This window comes from Megascapheus bottae, chromosome 6 (assembly GCF_031878675.1).
Source record: "Megascapheus bottae isolate mThoBot1 chromosome 6, mThoBot2.hap1, whole genome shotgun sequence".
Lineage (NCBI taxonomy): Eukaryota > Metazoa > Chordata > Mammalia > Rodentia > Geomyidae > Megascapheus > Megascapheus bottae.
Window position 1 is genome coordinate 52904245 of NC_143514.1, and position 17787 is coordinate 52922031.

Sequence of the window (17787 nt, forward strand, 5' to 3'; positions counted from 1 at the left end):
GACTACAGTTGCAGCTTTCCACATTGGCTCTAGCTGTTCTGAATAGGTTCCATCATCTTAGAGCAGTCAGGTGACCCTCATTCTGTTACCTCCCCAAAGCTCAAAGAACATTAGTCATGAGATTTTAAGCACCCAGCTAACAATGTCAGAGCTAAGATTTGAATCCAAGTCTGACCAAAGCATTTGATTTTAACCTCAGCCTTTTCCCAAGAGAAATAATCACAAGGGCCATTGTCCTTCTGGTTTTCTTCTGTTCTTTCTGCTCAGAGGCCCTAACAAACTTGTTTTAACCCTTCTGACTGAACCAGGACCCTCTTCTGCCCTATCCCTCTGCTTTGCTATGTCAGTGCAGGCATCTGAATTCTCACCATCTACTGGACTGTGAGGTCCAGAAGGTAAGGGGTTGAAAGAACAATTTGAACCAAAGCTGGGGAATTAACTCACATTGGAATATTTCTCCAACAGAAAGTTTCCTTTTCACCATAGCAAGTAGGAAATGTAAGTATGTTAATAAACCATGGAGCTGGCAGTTTTAAAATATTAATGATTTCTAGAATTGAAAATGCAAATAGCTGTCTGGAATTTCTCCACTTGACATTAAAGAAAAGGGCTTTGAAAGGACACCACATGGAAAGCGGAGCTGGGAGGTAATGGAATGGCTGGAAGATAGGAAGACACCCTGTTATTGCCATATTAACTTCATTAAAAAGCCAGTCTTGGGCTTTGAGGGACACTGGTTAGTCATATTTTAGCTATTGAGTACCTACTACGTGGCCAAACAGAGCTGAACTCTGTCCAGCCCTAGGTCAGCTTAGGCTACAGTTAGGTGAGGGCCTGGGTCTGGGGAGGTCCTCATCTGAGACAGGATGCTACTGCTACCCCAACACATTCAATGTGGGAGTATCTCACATATTCAGCAGCGGCAGCCTTTGCTTAACTCTTCAGACTGCTGGGCATCCTTCTCCCAGCTTCTGTGTCTTCAAAACAAATCTGCTTTAATTTTTTTTTACCATGTCACTGGTCATTAGATGACAAGTTTCTAGAGCGCATGACTGCAATTTTATCACTTCAAGTGCTCAGTGCCTATACCCCGGAGCCCCCAAGGCATGATGGTGGAATGGAAGGATTTTTATGACTGGGGGTATTCCACTGTCTGTCTCTGGAGTGAAGAGATGGGAGTTAGGGAGGGAAGGGCAGTTTGGTCCTAGTGTGAGCCCTGACCACCCTCACCAGCTGCCAGCTGCAGAGCCAGAGCCACTGGATGACAGGTAGAGGGTACTGGGAAGGAGACAGAGGTAAGAAGGGGTACAACTTCCCAGCAACTATGGAGTCTGGGGCCAGGCACATACTCTAACCTGCTATAGAACAGGGCCGAGCACAGAGCCCCAGGAGGCTATAGGATGGAGAGTCCATGTGTCTCATGTCCTGGTATCTGGCACAGGGTGGGAATTTGCCATTTGGAATGCATGAGTTTGGGCCCGATTTTATTTCTGTGGCAAATGTATTAACCCTCCTTCTTCCTTTGAAACATACCATTCACACTCTCATGCCTCTGGTTTATATTTCCCTTAAAAAGCCAATCTGTTTGCTCTATACTTTGAGTTCCCTGGGGACAATGTACCTCTCTTATCTTAGTAATACTTCTTGTTCTGTTCCCAGGAAGAGATTCTCTTCAAGAAATTATCTGCTTAGTGTGTGCTTGTTTCCTTGTCTACTTGACCCCCACACGACTCCCTTGTTGGGAACAGTGGGTCACTTCCTGAGTTCTTGAGTCCCTGAATCATACCATGAGAGCTGGAGGAGGCTGAGAGACCACCTACCCTGCTCCTTTTGACCACCAATGATGAAACCAGACCCGAGAGTAGAGGGCTGGTTCTAGGTCACACTGGATGTAGTTCTTGCTGGTGACAATATCATGGATGAAAACTTTGCTTTCATCCTTCCCCAGAAGGCTGTATCATAATCTTATGGGGTATTGACATAGGGTATTCGGGGTCTTAGTAGTTTTACAAGTATTAGAGTTAAGAAAATACAATTTTCTTACATACCTAGAGAAAAATGTTCAGTAACTGTCCCCAAGATTCCATTTCTCATTTTTTTTTTTGGTGCAACTATTAGGGCTTGAACTCAGGATCTGGGCACTGTCACTTAGCCTTTTTACTAAAAGTTAGAGCTCTACCACTTGAGCCTCAGTTCTACTTCTGGCTTTTTGGTGGTTAGAGATAAGAGTTTTATGGGCTTTGCTACCCAGGTTATCTTTGAGCCTTGATCCTCAGTCTCACCTTCCTGAGTTGCTGAGATTACAGGTGTGAGTCGCAGGCACTTGGTAGGATTCCATTTCTAAGAGGATGATGGGCTGACAGGAAAGAAAGCCTGGAGATGAGCATTACCCCTAAAGCCCCCAAGCACCTGAAATGGAACTAGCAATACAGTGTTGAATTCATTCAGCTGATGCTTATGTGAGACTTACTATGTGTCAGGAGCTGTGCTATAGGCCTTACAAACACCTACTCATGAACACCCTGAATGTCCCAAGTCCATCTGCTATGACCTATTTTATAGGCAAGAAGACTAAAGCACAGAGATGGAAAGTACCTTGCCCAAGGTCATACTTTTGAAGACGTGGGCCCAGAGCCTGTGTCGAAACCTGTTGAAAGCTCATGACAGTACCTTCAGGTGCTAGGCTTCCTAGATGAAACCTGCCTGAAGGTTAGGATGGATTGAAGACTTCAGGAATTGGTCATATTGAACCACCATAGCTTTCTTTCCTTTTCCATCCTAGCTCCAGATGGATGACATTGTGTTTAGCAATTTCTCTAAGCCACAGCTTCAAACCCAGGCATGCTCCACCTTCTCTTCTGTGTACCACAGGGATACTGCAAGACAGAATTTGCATATAGAGTCCAAGTTTATCCTAGGAGTTATGTTCTAGCAGCACATAATGCAGCTCTGTAAAGATACCCTCTAGAAACATATTCTTGTAAATTAAGTTTTATGATTTATTTTATTCAAGGAAATTGTACTCAATCCAGGTTGTGAAGCCATTTAGACAGTAGGGATGTATCATCTTCTAACGTGGGTTAATGGGGGTTTATTTCTTTAGCCAGCTGTAGGCATATAAATTATGGAACTAGATTCAAATGGTCAGTTCTTTATTTCTGTCCCCACTTCTTCAGAAGCCTGCCCTACTTTCACATGGACCTGGGCTAGACAAAGGCTGCCTGGGCTGAACAAATCCAGGTTGTTACCTGGCCAATGTTTGAGTAGCATATCTAGTGCTTCAATAGGCTGCTATGTATTTGTTGTATTCTATGGTATGTGAGCCATGAACCCGAGTGATAGTGATATACCCCATAAATTAGGGCACAAGAAGAAGAGGTTATTTAAGAACCAATGACAAGCCAAGTGCTGGTGGCTTATGCCTGCAATCCTAGCTATTCAGGAGGCTGAGATTTGAGAATTATAGTTTGGAGCCAGTCCAGCAGGGAAAGCCTGTGAGACTTTTTAAAAAAGAAACACAGGCCGGGGTGTGGCCTAGTGGTAGAGTGCTTGCCTAGCTTGCATGAAGCCCTGGGTTCCATTTCTCGGTACCACAGATACAGAAAAAGCTGGAAGTGGTGCTGTGGTTCAAGTGGTAGAGTGCTAGCCTTGAGCACTGAAAGACTTAGGGACAGTGCCGAGGCCCTGAGTTCAGGCCCAGGATTGGAAAACAAAAATAACAAAAACAAAGAAAAAAGAAGAAAAAAAAAACAACGAAGCTAGAAGTAGAGCTATGGAGCAAGTGGTAGATCACTAGCCTTGTGCAAAAAGCTAAGGGATCGTGCCCAAGCCCCAAGCTCAAGCCACCGTAGTGACACGAAAAGGAATTATAAACAAACAAATAAACCAAAACATGTAAGAAACTTAAATATGTAAGAAACAGTTGAGGGTGAAATCTTGGTCTACTTACTTTCCCTCTTGAAGACCTGATTATAAAATGGGAGCATAATAGACCAGTACTCCTATTCATCATATTGAACCATAATCAGCTATAATTGCCACTTGTTATGAGAAACTGTGTGATATCAGCACCCTTAACCTCTCTGGTCCTCAAGGCAGGGAAAGCATTCTCACTGCAACCAAACATAATTGCTACAGGGAGAGTCGATTTTAAGTGTAGTTGCTGGTTTTTTAATCCACTAACCATGGTGTATGTTTAAAGCCCATTACTGAGGTCTGCTGCGTGCAGGTGGCTTCTTCTGCAGAGTTCATATCATGTTGACATAGTCCTTTTGTTTCAGCTGCAAGGATAGAGCTGCTCTAACGCAGTTATTTTTGATAGGGGGACATTTTGACACAGCTGAGAAAACAAACCATTATACTTTCAGCTTAAAAAAATACCCTTACCAAACAATGTACTAAAGAGAGAGTTCAGACCATGTTTTCTTGTCCCAGACTTCCCGTTTCCCAACACCCATCTGAAGGGAGAGGGGGAGGAGGGTGTGCAAGAAGGGGGAGGGAAGAGGGAAGATGGACTCCAGGTCAGGCTGTGGATATAGGAGGCAAGGGCCACGAGGAACCCACGGGATGAAGGATAGCAGGAATGAGATGTTCAGTGGGTGTAGGGTCTGCTTCACAGAGTACCTGGTCATTTTCAAAAGCAATTTCACATTTAAATGCAGCTATTTCAAAGCTCTCACATCAAAACAACCATGTCAAAATGCCCTTCTCTGTCTCAGACAAAGGAAATGAATGCCAGGAAGAGATGAGCAAGACAGGGCTTCTGCTCCCCAAAAGCTCAGAGTCACCAGAGAGGAAAGACAGGAGCCACAGAGAAGCAAATTACTATTCTACTGCTGGGCAATTCATGTAGGAAAGGGAGTGGGGGGCAAAACAGAGGGTGGGGGGAGACTTCCTGACAGAGAGGGAATATAACTGAAAGCCAAGAAATGTGTGTTGAATGAATAGTAATAGCCATTGGTAATTGAGGCTTTAACACAGGTTTATTTTCACAACACCCAATAACATGAATTGTCTTATTTTTCCCATTTCGATGCTGAGGAAACTGAGATCCCCTAAGGTTGAGTGACTTTCCCAAGACCAGAAAGTGACAGAGCCAGCAATGGGCTTTAGACGTAGCCTCCCTTTCCCTACACACACGCATGTGTACACATGCATGCACACACCCACACGCACACGTGCACACACACGAGTCTCTTTGTGAGTGAATTAAAGAACAAGGAACCCCCATGGATAACTCATCAGACTCGGGCTGCTCTTGTTACTACCAACCAGCTGAATGGCCTCAGACAATTCACTGATCCAAGTCATCTCGATTCTCATTCCTTAGGCCTATCTTCTTCTAGCATTCACCTTCTGTATTCTATATAAAATTATCTATTGATAATTCTATAAATATATAGTCAGCAAGTACATATGGCAATCACTGCTTTAGGCCCTTAGTAACTACAGAAACAATCTTTCTTTCTTTCTTTCTTTCTTTCTTTCTTTCTTTCTTTCTTTCTTTCTTTCTTTCTCTCTCCCTCCCTCCCTCTTTCCCTCCCTTCCTCCCTTCCTTCCTTCCTTTCTTCCTCTTGCTTTGCTTTTTCTTTTCTTTTTTCTTCCTTCCTTTCATCTCTTCCCCTTCTCTCCCCCGTACTCACTTGCTCATTCTGACTCTCCCCCTTTCTCTCCCTCCCTTTCGCTCTCTTGTGGCAGTACAGATTTCACTTAGGCTTTACACTTAGAAAGGAGGCAACTCTCCCACAGGACCTAAAGGCAGAAAGTGCTCATGTAGCCCATAATAGGACAGAAACTCAGATGGAGACAGGAACAACAGATGAACATCAAAGTGCTCTGTAACCTGGGAACATGAAGCTTATTACCAGCACTGTCATTCCCTCCTCCCTTTCCTGCTGCCTTCCTTAGTCTGCTTCAACATCTCATGCACAAGGTATGGGCTGGTTCATTTTCTTGAAGCTCAGAATAATTCAGCTTCCCTGGCTTCTTGAAAGATGTTGTGTTGAGAGAGAAAAAGAAAAAAAATGACACTATTTAATAGAAATACTTTTCCTTCATTAAATGAAATCTCCAAAGCCCAGTAGCATTTTCAGTGCTTATATAAAGATGCCAGTGGGGATTTGAGATTGAAAGTAGTATTTTTATACAAGTCAATGAAGATCTCAATAGGACAGAGAGAACACATTTCAAATCTAAATTCCAGCAGCCGGCGGGGCAGATCTTCAGCTCAGAGTCAGGACGATGTGATTCCCTGCCCTCTCAAACTTTTCCTGAATCATTAGGAACTCTCCTGTAGATTGCTTCTCTGCTTGGGGAAGCTGTGTTAACAGTGTCTTTCCAAGGCTGAAATTGTGAAACTGAAATCTCTAGTTGCACCTTATACTAATAAGATATCTCTTTTATTTAGTATAGATGGGTGGGAATGAATATTTCCTCTTGGAACTGTTGGTCTCCAATGACAGTTGGGAAAGCTGAGTTCAAATTCTAGCACAAACACTTGTACCTGGATGGCCCAGGGCAATATGCCTGCCTCCCAGGCCTGATGAGACTTGGACCAAGTATGCATTAAATGCTTGGCATGGCATATCCATACTGCTCAATACCTGTTCCTCTTCTGCCACCTCTCCCCTGACTGCTGGGGGTTCAAACCCATTGGCATCTTCAATTCCATAGCAATACATCAGGTTCATTGCTGATATAGAACTCTTCCTTCAGATCTAGGGACTTAACAAAGACCATTGTCCTGTGCAGCCAATCTGCAATATAACCACCCCCATTTGTGCCTGCTGTGGACAGGACCTTCTGCTGACATGACTCCAACAGCTCCTTTGATGGGTAGAAAGTGAGATGAATGAAGGAAGGCATGGAGGTGGTGGTTGCCAGAGTCGCACCACAGGTGAAGGACCAGAGCTTTTCTAAACTCCTCCAGACTGCCAGAGAGGGAGAGAAAACTGCAAGGCTTTGAGTTCATGAAAAAATAAAACCTCAGCTGGCAATAAAATATTGGAGGGATTGAATTTATGTTTCTTGACAAGTTGCTCTGGCCCCTGGAATGACAGCAAACTGTGAAGTCTTGCTGAATTTGGTCATTACCACCTGCCTTTTCCATTCAAGAGACTGAAAGTCTGCTTCCTTTCCAGAGCTGATGGCAGCTGTGCCAGGAATCTAGTAAAGAAGGATTCCTTCCTTGTTCTGCTGGGGAACATTCTAGTGCATGCCCTATCCTCCCACACCGCTGGAAGAGAGGGCTCTTACAGAGACTAAACACGCAGACTGAACTCTTAGCCTTTTACTGTGGAAAAATCCATTAGGAAGAAGTCGTTTGTCAAAGCCAACTGTTTAGCTGCTTTCATTTACATATTTATCGAGTTTGATTAGAACGGGGATTGTCTTGGACTTTCATCCTGGCTTTCACCTCTCCTGACCCTCTTTTTCTGGGGAAACTGTTTTTGTTGTCCTTGTTGCAAGAGGGCTCCAGTAATTCAGTCTGTATTTGTGAATAACCCTGAGGCTAAACCTAGTGAAGAATTCTTGGTGGCTGACAGGTGTGGATTACCCAGGCCCCGCTCTTGGCACTCCTTGGGAAAAGTCTGGGAACTGGGCTTGGCAGATCCTCTCCATGTACTCTAAGAACCAATTTTGTACAAGGCCTTGGAAGTACACATTGTGAAGAAAGCTGACAGAGATGTGGCTCTCCTGCTTTAAAGAGTATTGGCCCCACTCACCACCTATGACTTGGTCCAAGTCATCTCTGTCAGACACCAGTTCTGAACACTACTGGGAATCTGGGCTCTGCTTAGCACTAAAGGATGACTATAGTAAGATACTGTGAGGGCAATACTGTTATTATTCTCATTGTGAAGATGAGGAGATGAAAGATTCTAGGGCTCAAGGCCGTGTACCGATGGCAAGACTTGGGTAAACTCTCCTTGTTGTCTGGTCCTAGAGTGCAAGTTCATATCGTTCATAATTGGGCTTCACCTTCTTCCTCTACTGGCCTTTAAGCTCCTGGCAGGAGTTGTTTCTGATTCCTTTCTGTCTGTTCTGGGGCCAGCTCTAAGTCTGGATTGAGTTTAGCACTAGAAAGTATATTCTGAACTTAATGGAAAAAAGAAAGTTCATTGCCCTCACCCTTATCTTTGGACCTCAGTTCTGTCTGTTTTGGGCCACCCAGCTGCCACACCTAGAGCCTGTGGCCATGGATGCACAGTGCCTGCATCTCCTTCAGAGCCCCTAGCTCCTAGAAATGTTACACATCTCCCTGAACCAAGCTCATAACTGACAGAGATTCTGCCTTGCACCAAGTCCAGCATCCCTAACGCAGGACATAGAGCCAGATCTTTTGCTTTCTGGGGCAACTACGAAAGACTCTGTTCTCTGTGGGATTGATTAAGCTCCTGTTTGAGGTTGTCCCCACTCTGTTTAATTCTTTCCTCTCACTGGCTTTCCTGGGAGCAACCAATCCTAGGAAGCTCCTACTTGGAAAGTAAGAGCAGTTTTTCTTCCAGGGTTTGTATTCTAAGATCCCTGATATGAACTTTCCAGAGGTCTTGACTGAAGAAACTGGTAGGAACAGCTCTCCTGCACTGGCCTGCCTTCCTGCTGCCAGGCCTCAGCCAGCAGGGGCATCCTGACAGAAGAGTGAAGCACAGGGCTAGTTCTGTGGCTGCCAAGATAATAGCTCCTCACCTGTTGTGAGTCACCCGTGTCTCTGGCCTGCCCCTCTTCTTGTCTCTCCTTCACATCTGAAGTGCAGATTATATACTGGGCACCATTCAGGCCTACATGTCACTGCTTCTTAGAACTCAATGCAGCAAGCAGGGGCTGTGCATACATTGATTGTTCTGTTCTAGTCCGGATCTGAGCAACCACTATCTACCTCTGTAGTCTGGGGAAAAAATTACTTATTCTCTCTGAACCTCTGGGGTTCATCTTTGCAGTGAAGCTGATTTTGCTTTTCCAGTGACCTCACAGGATTTGCCATTCAGATGATCTCTGTGTGTCTCCTGCAAGTCAGAGACTTCCTTTTTAATGCCAAAAAACAATTTTTATATATCCTATGAGGACATTAATTTGGAAAGACACACGAGGTATACCAGAAAGGCTCCTGTCTTCAAGAATTAATGCTTTCTTTCTCTCCAGGGGCATTTCTTCGTCATGAGCATTCCTTTCCGGTATCTTCAGTTCCCTTCTTATACCTTACAGAGGGTACAATGTTTGGTGCTTACTCCTGAGGTATGATGAAATTTTAGATACTTTGAGATCTAAACTTATGTGACTGGGAAGGCTGTTGGAAGGTGAGATGCTTAACGATTTGGAAAAGAAAATCAATACCATTTTTTTCTTGAGATGGCTTGGAGGCTCTGGAAAGCAGACGCTGGGTATGATTGGGTAGAACAACGAATTTGAGTTGTGGCTTCCAGTCTGACTTGACCATAGCGGCAAAAAATTTATGACCAAGTTAGAGTGAGGGATCCAAACAGCAAACTGTGAGGAAGCCATCACAATCTGGAGAGGCCTTTGGAGAAGATAGAGCAAAGACAGAAAGGATGAGAAGCCAAAGATTTTTTGAAAGGTAGTGACAAGGACAGTCTGAATAATAGTGGTTATTTGTTTGTCTTTGTTTTATTTTGTTTTTGTGCTGGTACTGAACTCAGGTCCTGGCATTCTCACTGGGGCTTCTTTAATCAAAGCTGATGCTTTTACTATTTGAGCCACAACTCTATACCTGGCTTTTGCTTTTTTGCTGGTTAATTGGAGTTCAGGGCCTTAGGAAAAGCCACTCCAGGTTAGTTTTTAATTTCAACCCTCAGATCTCAAGCCTCCTGAAGTGGTAGAATCTCAGGCAAGAGCCACCGGCACTGAATGGCAGTGTTCTTATAATGGAATGGTTCTAAACCAAGGACTATTTTCCCTCTAGTGAGACACAGGACATCAATGATGTTTGCAGATAGTTTTGATTGTCATAACTGGGGCAGGGCTGTTGCCAGCACCTGGCAGCTAGTGGGGATAGGTTAGGGACCCTGCTAAATTCCCACATTGCATAGCTCATCACCAGAGAGAGAGAGCATCGGGCTTAAGACGTCTATGGCCCTGAGGCCAGAGACCCCATTCCTGTGTGTCACTCAATAAATAGTACCTGCTGTGATCCCTAAAGTCACAGGCAGAGACATGAAATCTCTCGCTTAAGGTTTTTGTTTTTGTTTTGGGGTGTGCGTGTATGTGTTTGTGTGTTTTGCTGTCCACATTTTACTAGTTAAGGAACTAAGGTTCAGAATGGATAAGTAATTGGCCCAAATTCTCTCAGCCCAGGAAAATCAGTAAGTTCTCCATTTTCCCCTTTCCAGGCTAGAAGAAGCAGTAGGAAGGGTTTCTCAATCAGTTCTTCCTTCCTGTTGGATTCAGCCTCTAGGCACCATAACTGAATGTCATAGAGAGTGTAAGCCCGCTGGTTCTTCACATCCTGCAGGAAATCCTGGTTGATCTTTTCTAGGGTGACATTTTCTTATAAAATGATATATAAGAAATTCTGTACTTTGGCCTACCTTTTAACTATAATTCACACCCCTATCTCCTTCTTTATTGTCACTGTCAACAAGAATGATATTCTCACATTATCTTTCAATATAACCCATTTTGTGCTAATGCATTCAGGTAAAATGTATTAATACTAGGCTAGGCCTAGGACAAGACCTGGGTAAATGTGAATTTTGCCTTTCCTCCTCAGAGCAGGCTGAGTAGGAGGAATCCAGACAGAGGAGATGGGCTGTTCCAGGCAGGGAAGAAAACATATGTTCAGCATGGGGGTGTAAGGGAACTTGTCATGTCTGGGAGACAGCCTGAAGTCAGCTCAGTTCAGTGATCCTGGAAGAGGGTGGACAGAAGTGTGGTCACCAACTGCCAGAGAGAGGAATTAGGAGAAGGGGTCTGGGCTCTGTGCTAAGGAAAACAGAGAGGTGCTGAATAAAGAGTTTTAAGCAGAAAAAGTGGAAGGCTTCCAAGCACAGTTTAGAAGGAGACTGGAAAGGGAGATGGTGGAAGGGAAAGACTCTTGACAGAGCCTTTCTAGTCCTGGACAGGCCCACAGATACCAGCCAGCCATGCTGTTATGGCTACCAGGATTTCTTATTTCTCCAGCTTAATAGCAGTTTGGTCCCTGCAGATTTGGTAAAAAGAGTGCCCCTGATCTGGTTTAAAACTGGTAAGAGGCTCTAGGTGCTGGTACCTTACGCTTAAAATCCAAAGTAACTACTCAAGAGCCTGAGATCTAGAAGGTCATGGTTCAGAATCAACTTGGCATTGGGTGCAATGGCTCATGCCTGTAATCCTAGCTACTGAAGAAGCTAAGATCTGAGGATCACGGTTCAAAGCCAGTCCAGGCACTAAAGACCATGAGACTCTTATCTCCAATTAATCACTAGAAAAAACAGGGAATTGTGGCTTTGACTCAAGGGGTAGGGCAGTATCCTTGAGCTGAAGAGCTCAGGGACAGTGCCCAGGCCCAGAATTCAAGTGCCAAGACCCAGAAAAAAAATCAACCTAGAAAAATCTACACAACTGTATATCTCACCAGAGAAGAATAATATACTGCAGATATGGCTCAAATGGTAGCATACCAGCTCTGAACAAGAAAGTCAAGTGAGAGTGCCAGGTTCCAAGTTCAATCCCCTATATTGACACAGACATTTAAAAAGTCCCAAATAAAATAAAAACAAAAGAAAACAGTAGAGGGGCAATTTCATGAATTTATGATGTTTTCAAAGATCATAAATCCACACACAGTCATAGAGCCAAGCTACTCTTCAGAATATCTTTTTTTCATATATTTTTTATTGTAATTAATAGAAGGGTTACATGATATTTGCCAGATAGATGGTGCATTAATTCCCATACATTGATACCCTTTCACATGTCTTGGTCCCCATTTCCCTCCCCCCCACTCCCACCCCTCATCTTGTTTTCCCTCCCGTTCCCTATCCAATTTCAAATAACCAAATACAAATATATCCGATATATCAGGTAACAAAGGGAGATACTGTAACAATATGAGATAACCAAGGGACAGCAAAAGAGATGAGAGATAACATAGTACATAAAGAACAACAATCATTCATTATATGGCTTATGTTTCTATATCCTAGAGATCCTTTCATTTATCATCCTACTATATGGCCTTTTGTATCAAGGTTTTGCTCTATTGCAAATCTCTGCTAGGAGAGCCCAAGGTTTCTACTGATTATGACAAATGAGGGAAACCATTGAGCCTAAGTTCCTTTGAGTCTGGCTTACTTCACTTAATATGATCTTTTCTAAGTCTTTCCATTTCCTAACAAATGGGGCAATGTCATTCTTTTTGACAGCAGCATAGAATTCCATTGTGTACAAATACCACATCTTGTTGATCCACTCATCAACTGAGGGACATCTAGATTGGTTCCATATCTTTGCTATGGTAAACAGTGCTGCAATGAACATTGTTGTGCTGGTGGATTTTGTATGTCTTTGTTTCTGGACGATTGGGTAAATGCTAAGGAGTGGAATTGCTGGGTCATAGAGGAGCTCTATGTTTAGTCTTTTGAGGAACTGCCATACTGCTTTCCATAGTGGTTGACCGAGTTTGCACTCCCACCAACAGTGTAGTAGTGATCCCTCCTGGCCACATCCCCTCCAGCATCTGTTGTTATTAGTTTTCTTGATCCTGGCCATTCTAACTGGAGTGAGGTGGAATCTTCAGAATATCTTGATACTCTCTCATCCTTCCCCCAAGACATTGATCCACAGTAATTGGACCAAATGGATCAAGACTCTCTGCAATTTCATGAGAGGTCAAGATTATGGCTTTTATTCTTATTCAAACTCAGCATCAATAGATTGAATGCAGATACTTGGGTTTCACAAAGCAACTAGGGAGAATAGAATGATTTCCTGGGAGATGTTTATTGTCTATTTAGCATCTTAAAATGACAGACATTAATTATTATTTCATTTGTGGGGGTCAGAATGTGGAAAATCTAGGTGATTCTAGTGATGCTCAGGATCCCTCATAATGTTGCAGCTAGTGTTCAGCCAGGACTGCAGTCATCCAAGGACCCTTTCTAAATGCATACTGATGGAGTTGGAAGACATTATTTTCTCTTGGCTATTATCTGAGCGCTTCCATGTGGGCTTCACCTAGGTTATCTCTATGTCTTCATGACATGACACTTGGCCTTTCTCAACAGTGAATGGTTTTAAGAAAGAATATACACACCCAAACAACAGTCTTTTTATACCTCAATCTGTGAAGTACCATATCATTACCTCTATAGTATACCATTTGTTGGCAACAAGTGTCTTAATTCAGCCTATCTGCAAGAGGAAGGAAGTTAGTCCCAGTCTCTTGAAAAGAAGACATTAACAAAAAATTAGTGGGTATAATTTTAAAACCACCACAGGGATCCTATTTAATCTCCAAGAGACAATATGACATAGAATTTAAGAGCATAAATTAGAAATTCATAAAGATCCAGGTTTAATTTTGGCTCCTACATTTCTACTTATGTAAATTAAAGTAAGCCACTTAATGTTTCTGTATTGCAATTTCCTAATCAAGAAAAGAGGGTTAAGAATAGTATAGTAATAGTAAGATGTTTCATTGAGTTACTGTGAGAATTAAGTGAGAATAGGCATATGAAATGATAGCACAGAAATAGTAAGTGCTACTTCATGGCTAGCCTAATGTACTAAACTTCTTGTCCTTTCTTCATAGTGTAAAGAAGAGGTTAAGACCTCTTCGGTTTGGCCTTTGGTCTGGGCACTCATTTTCTATGATAATGAGGGCAAGTCATTGTTCTTTCTTGACCCTATTTTCTATACAGATAATAATAACTGGCATTTGCCTACATAATAGGTGTTCAATACACATTTTATGAATAAGAAACTAAGGAATGATTGAGGAATATAATGACACAGGGGATAACTTCTATGCATGTGTCTGTGTGTATGACTGTGCGCACACATACATATACATACAGCTTAAGGAAACCACACAGGGCACATTTGAATCTAAATATCTGCAATTCAACTGGGCATCCTGGTATGGCTGCCCCAGTTCTGTTCAAGTATACCCTTGTACCTTTGAACTTGTCAACTTCCATGGACTCTTTTGTGTTACTTTCCTATAGATTTGCATATGGTCTCATTGTTTGTATTCGGTTCCCCCTAGCTTTGTTCAAACATACTTCTTCCTTCATTCCTGCTGCCATCACCAAGAATACATTTAATTAGCTTTGCATGAAATCTGGGGATGTGGTTGGTGATAGGAGGGGGTAGGAGAGGCCCCATGTCACACCAACTCAGAGCTGATACATTACCTTAAATTGATTTTGCAGATGAAAGCTAAAAGCTAAGCAAAGGCGATCCATCCATTTTGCCTAAAGATGATTATAATGCTCTTTTATGGTCTCCTAAATGACAAAGCAATTTGTTACCTGCCTGCATCAACATTTGCTTATATTAGCACCCGAGATGCTTGATTTTTATTAGCCTCACGTTATCATTTTATGAAGACACAGGGGCTCAGTAAAATTAGTGTGCAAATAGAATGCCCATTTTGCATTTCCCTGTGGTCAGCAGAAATGCTGAGTGCAATTGAGTATTGAGTTGATACTGGGTCATGGGAGACATCCATAAACTGCCTTCACCAAGGGCGTCAGCAATGCCATTTATCATTTCTGGACTTTGGGGTACATGGGGTCAGTGTTAGGTACTGCTTTTCTTTTTTTTTAGGGCTTGGTGATTTGTTTTATTTTTAAGTGAAAAAGTAATAAGTGTTAAGTAGCTCAGTCTTCGTCAGCGGTAAGGAATGAAACTAAACTCTGTGTCCATTGTAGATGGAAATGTAGCAGCTCTTATAATGATGGTGGATTCAAAGGGAGATAGATAAGGTAATGAAGGGGCACTGACAGGGAGTGAGGACAAGCTGTGTGACTGTGGACACATCTCTTCTTTCTGTACATCTTAGTTAACATTCTCCATCTCACAAGAGCATGATGAAGACTGAGTTGAGATGCTAAGTATCTACACATAAAGAGAAGTATGTTCTAATAGACAATATTTTTATTCATTAATTTAACTAGTAATGAATACCTGTTTTATACAGGGCTCCAGGAAGAACAGTAGATATATACCCATAGATTAACATCCACTCAGTTGCTTATATCCGGTCCAGGAACTGTTTGTTTAACTCCTTTTTTATACCATGGACCTCTTCAGAGTAGTAGGCCTTCTCTCTGTCACTATGAGCATAAAGGTGCTTAGCATGGGCTGAACACTGGACAAGTTCTTGTATATTTAGTCTCATAATTTTTTTTTTGGGGGGGGGAAGTAATGACTCCAAACACTACTGGTCACTTGAACGGACCGAACAGCTTCAAGCCTTTAGAACAATGATGTGTAGAATCGTCTTTTACTTTAGTCTCTGACTATTCGTTGGAAAAATGAATAGTCAAAATGACCCATCACCAGTATTCTAGAAGGAGAAAATCCATTAACTCTATCTATACTTTTCATCTATCCCAGGACCATTTTCTAATATACAGGGGCTCCTTTCATATAGTTTTTGTGTGTTCCCATTTATATTTCTTTATGTCACCTGTTCTGTTCTTGATCAGTCGGTACTTCTGCTCATGGTTGAATTCCCTTTCCTCACCCTATCTTTTTAGGAAATGTCACTCTTGGCTACAATAGCTGAACTTTATTATACTAGTTAAAGCACAGAGATTCTATTTGGAGATACTTTACTACTTCTCTGTATATCTAATCATTTTACTTAGATGCTATGTATTGAAAATCATTAATTGTTGAGTGTATGGATTTTGTTGTCTTCCTTTCAAGAGAATTGGGCTTCATAGAGTAAATTGTTAGTTTCCCTTTATTCAGTTTGATTCTTTCAACACTTTTTGAAGCCTTGTTAGAGTGTGCATTCACCCTACCACTAAGTTATGCCATTTCTGAGTTCGTATTCTTCTTGAATGGCAAACAAGAACTTTTACTTTGGTAATAGGAATTCAAATAAATCCTGTCCCGGTTATGAGCACTGAGAAATGTGCAAATGTGCAATTTACAGTTCTCTGGCCACTTTGTCCTGACATTGTGGAACGTGCTATGTAGCTTCCCATCACTGACAAAAATACCTGAGACATTTTTGAGGAGGAAAGGCTTATTTGGTCACATGGTATCAGAGGTTTCATTCCATGGTAACTTGGTAACTTGTTAGACCTGAGGGAATGTAATATATCATGATGACGGTGTTTGACAGAGAACACTGCTTACCACATAACAACAGAAGGCAAGCCAGAGAAAAAGGGAAGAGCAGGAGTCCTAAACCCCCGAGATCATGTCCCCAATAACCTAACTTCCTTCAAATACCTACCTCCTCAAGATGCCACCACCTCTCAGTAATGCCACATGCCTACAGTCAAGGCTTCAAATACAAGAGTCAAGCTACAGCCTGAAAAATCACCCTTTTTGTGTACATCTTGAAATCTAACAAAATATTGAGGAAAAATGCTTAACAGACTTCTGGGCATGTTTTGTCTACAAGGCTCTGTTCTCTCTAGAATTCAGAAATTCCTCACAAATGTCACCTGTTTAAAGCTTAGTGAGACACCATGACCTCCTTAGGATACAACTCTCTGTTCTATAATGGTCAGGCAAAATGCCAGGGTAACTGTAGTGCAGATCTCATTTTCTTCACTTTTTTTCATGCCTTTTGACCAATGTTTACATGTTTTGTTTAATTGTCCAATTGTTCAAGGATGAAAGGAAATCTAGTCCCTGTTACTTTATCATTATCACTTAAGAATTTGGGTTCTAATCTCAGCTCTTGCCTCCATGAATTAGCTGGGTCACCTGGAACAAATTATATAACTTCTCTGAGCCTCACTCAGATCCTGCCTCTATAGAAGGAATGTCAACTCCATGCTCCTGTGAAGATTATAAATATGTATTTGAATAATTCTCTTGATACAAAAGGGGCTGATTAAATAGCAATTGCCACTGTTTCTATTATAGAAACATCTGTCTCTTTTTTTTTTACTATGTACTAGATATTTGCTGAGTACTATGTAATCATCACAACAGCCCTATAAAGTAGCAACACTCATCCTAGCTTGTAGATTAGAATTCTGACACCCAGAAAGATAGACAATAGCCTAGGGTCACATTCAGTGGCTTTGGGACTCAACTTTACTCATATGGCTTCCTCGGATGATTGCAAATATTACATATTAATATAATATGCAAAGTAGAACCAAGAAAAGGAAATGCAGTCTTTTAATATTGAATAGCTCAGAACATAATTTAATTAGTTAGCAATTGCTAGACATTAATGGTTCTAATGCAGTGATTTAAGAGATAAATGTGCTTCTCTCCTACTTATCAATCCTTAGTCTCAGCTTTTCTTGCCCTCTTCCATGTCTACAATCTCTTTCCATTTTATCTTTATAGATAATCTCCGGGAAGGGGCAGAGCAGAAGGTGGTATTTATCACAGGACGAGTCCACCCAGGGGAGACTCCTTCTTCCTTTGTGTGCCAAGGTAAGTTGAGGAACTCATATAAAATATTCCCACATCTGGCTAGGGCTCTGTGATGAACTCTGGGATAGTGTGGTTTCATGCAGAGCCATTATCTTGGATGGAGATCTAATTGATCTCTTTAAAGAAGTTACACTCTACCAGATTTTGTTTCCATAAACGCTTATTGATTAGAGACATTGATGAATGAATAGATGAATGGATGGATGGATG

At 42.0% G+C, this 17787-nt stretch overlaps 1 protein-coding gene across 2 annotated transcripts in view; it reads left to right on the plus strand.

Annotated features, from left to right (window-relative positions):
* The window catches only part of LOC150061855 (BEN domain-containing protein 5), a 971256-nt gene that overhangs the window by 821025 nt on the left and 132444 nt on the right, over window positions 1-17787 (plus strand). For both annotated transcript variants that reach the window (XM_090334883.1, XM_090334882.1), the window contains exon 7: window positions 17488-17577. In XM_090334883.1, coding sequence (XP_090191009.1) covers window positions 17488-17577 — 90 coding nt within the window. The remainder of the gene's footprint in view (window positions 1-17487; window positions 17578-17787) is intronic.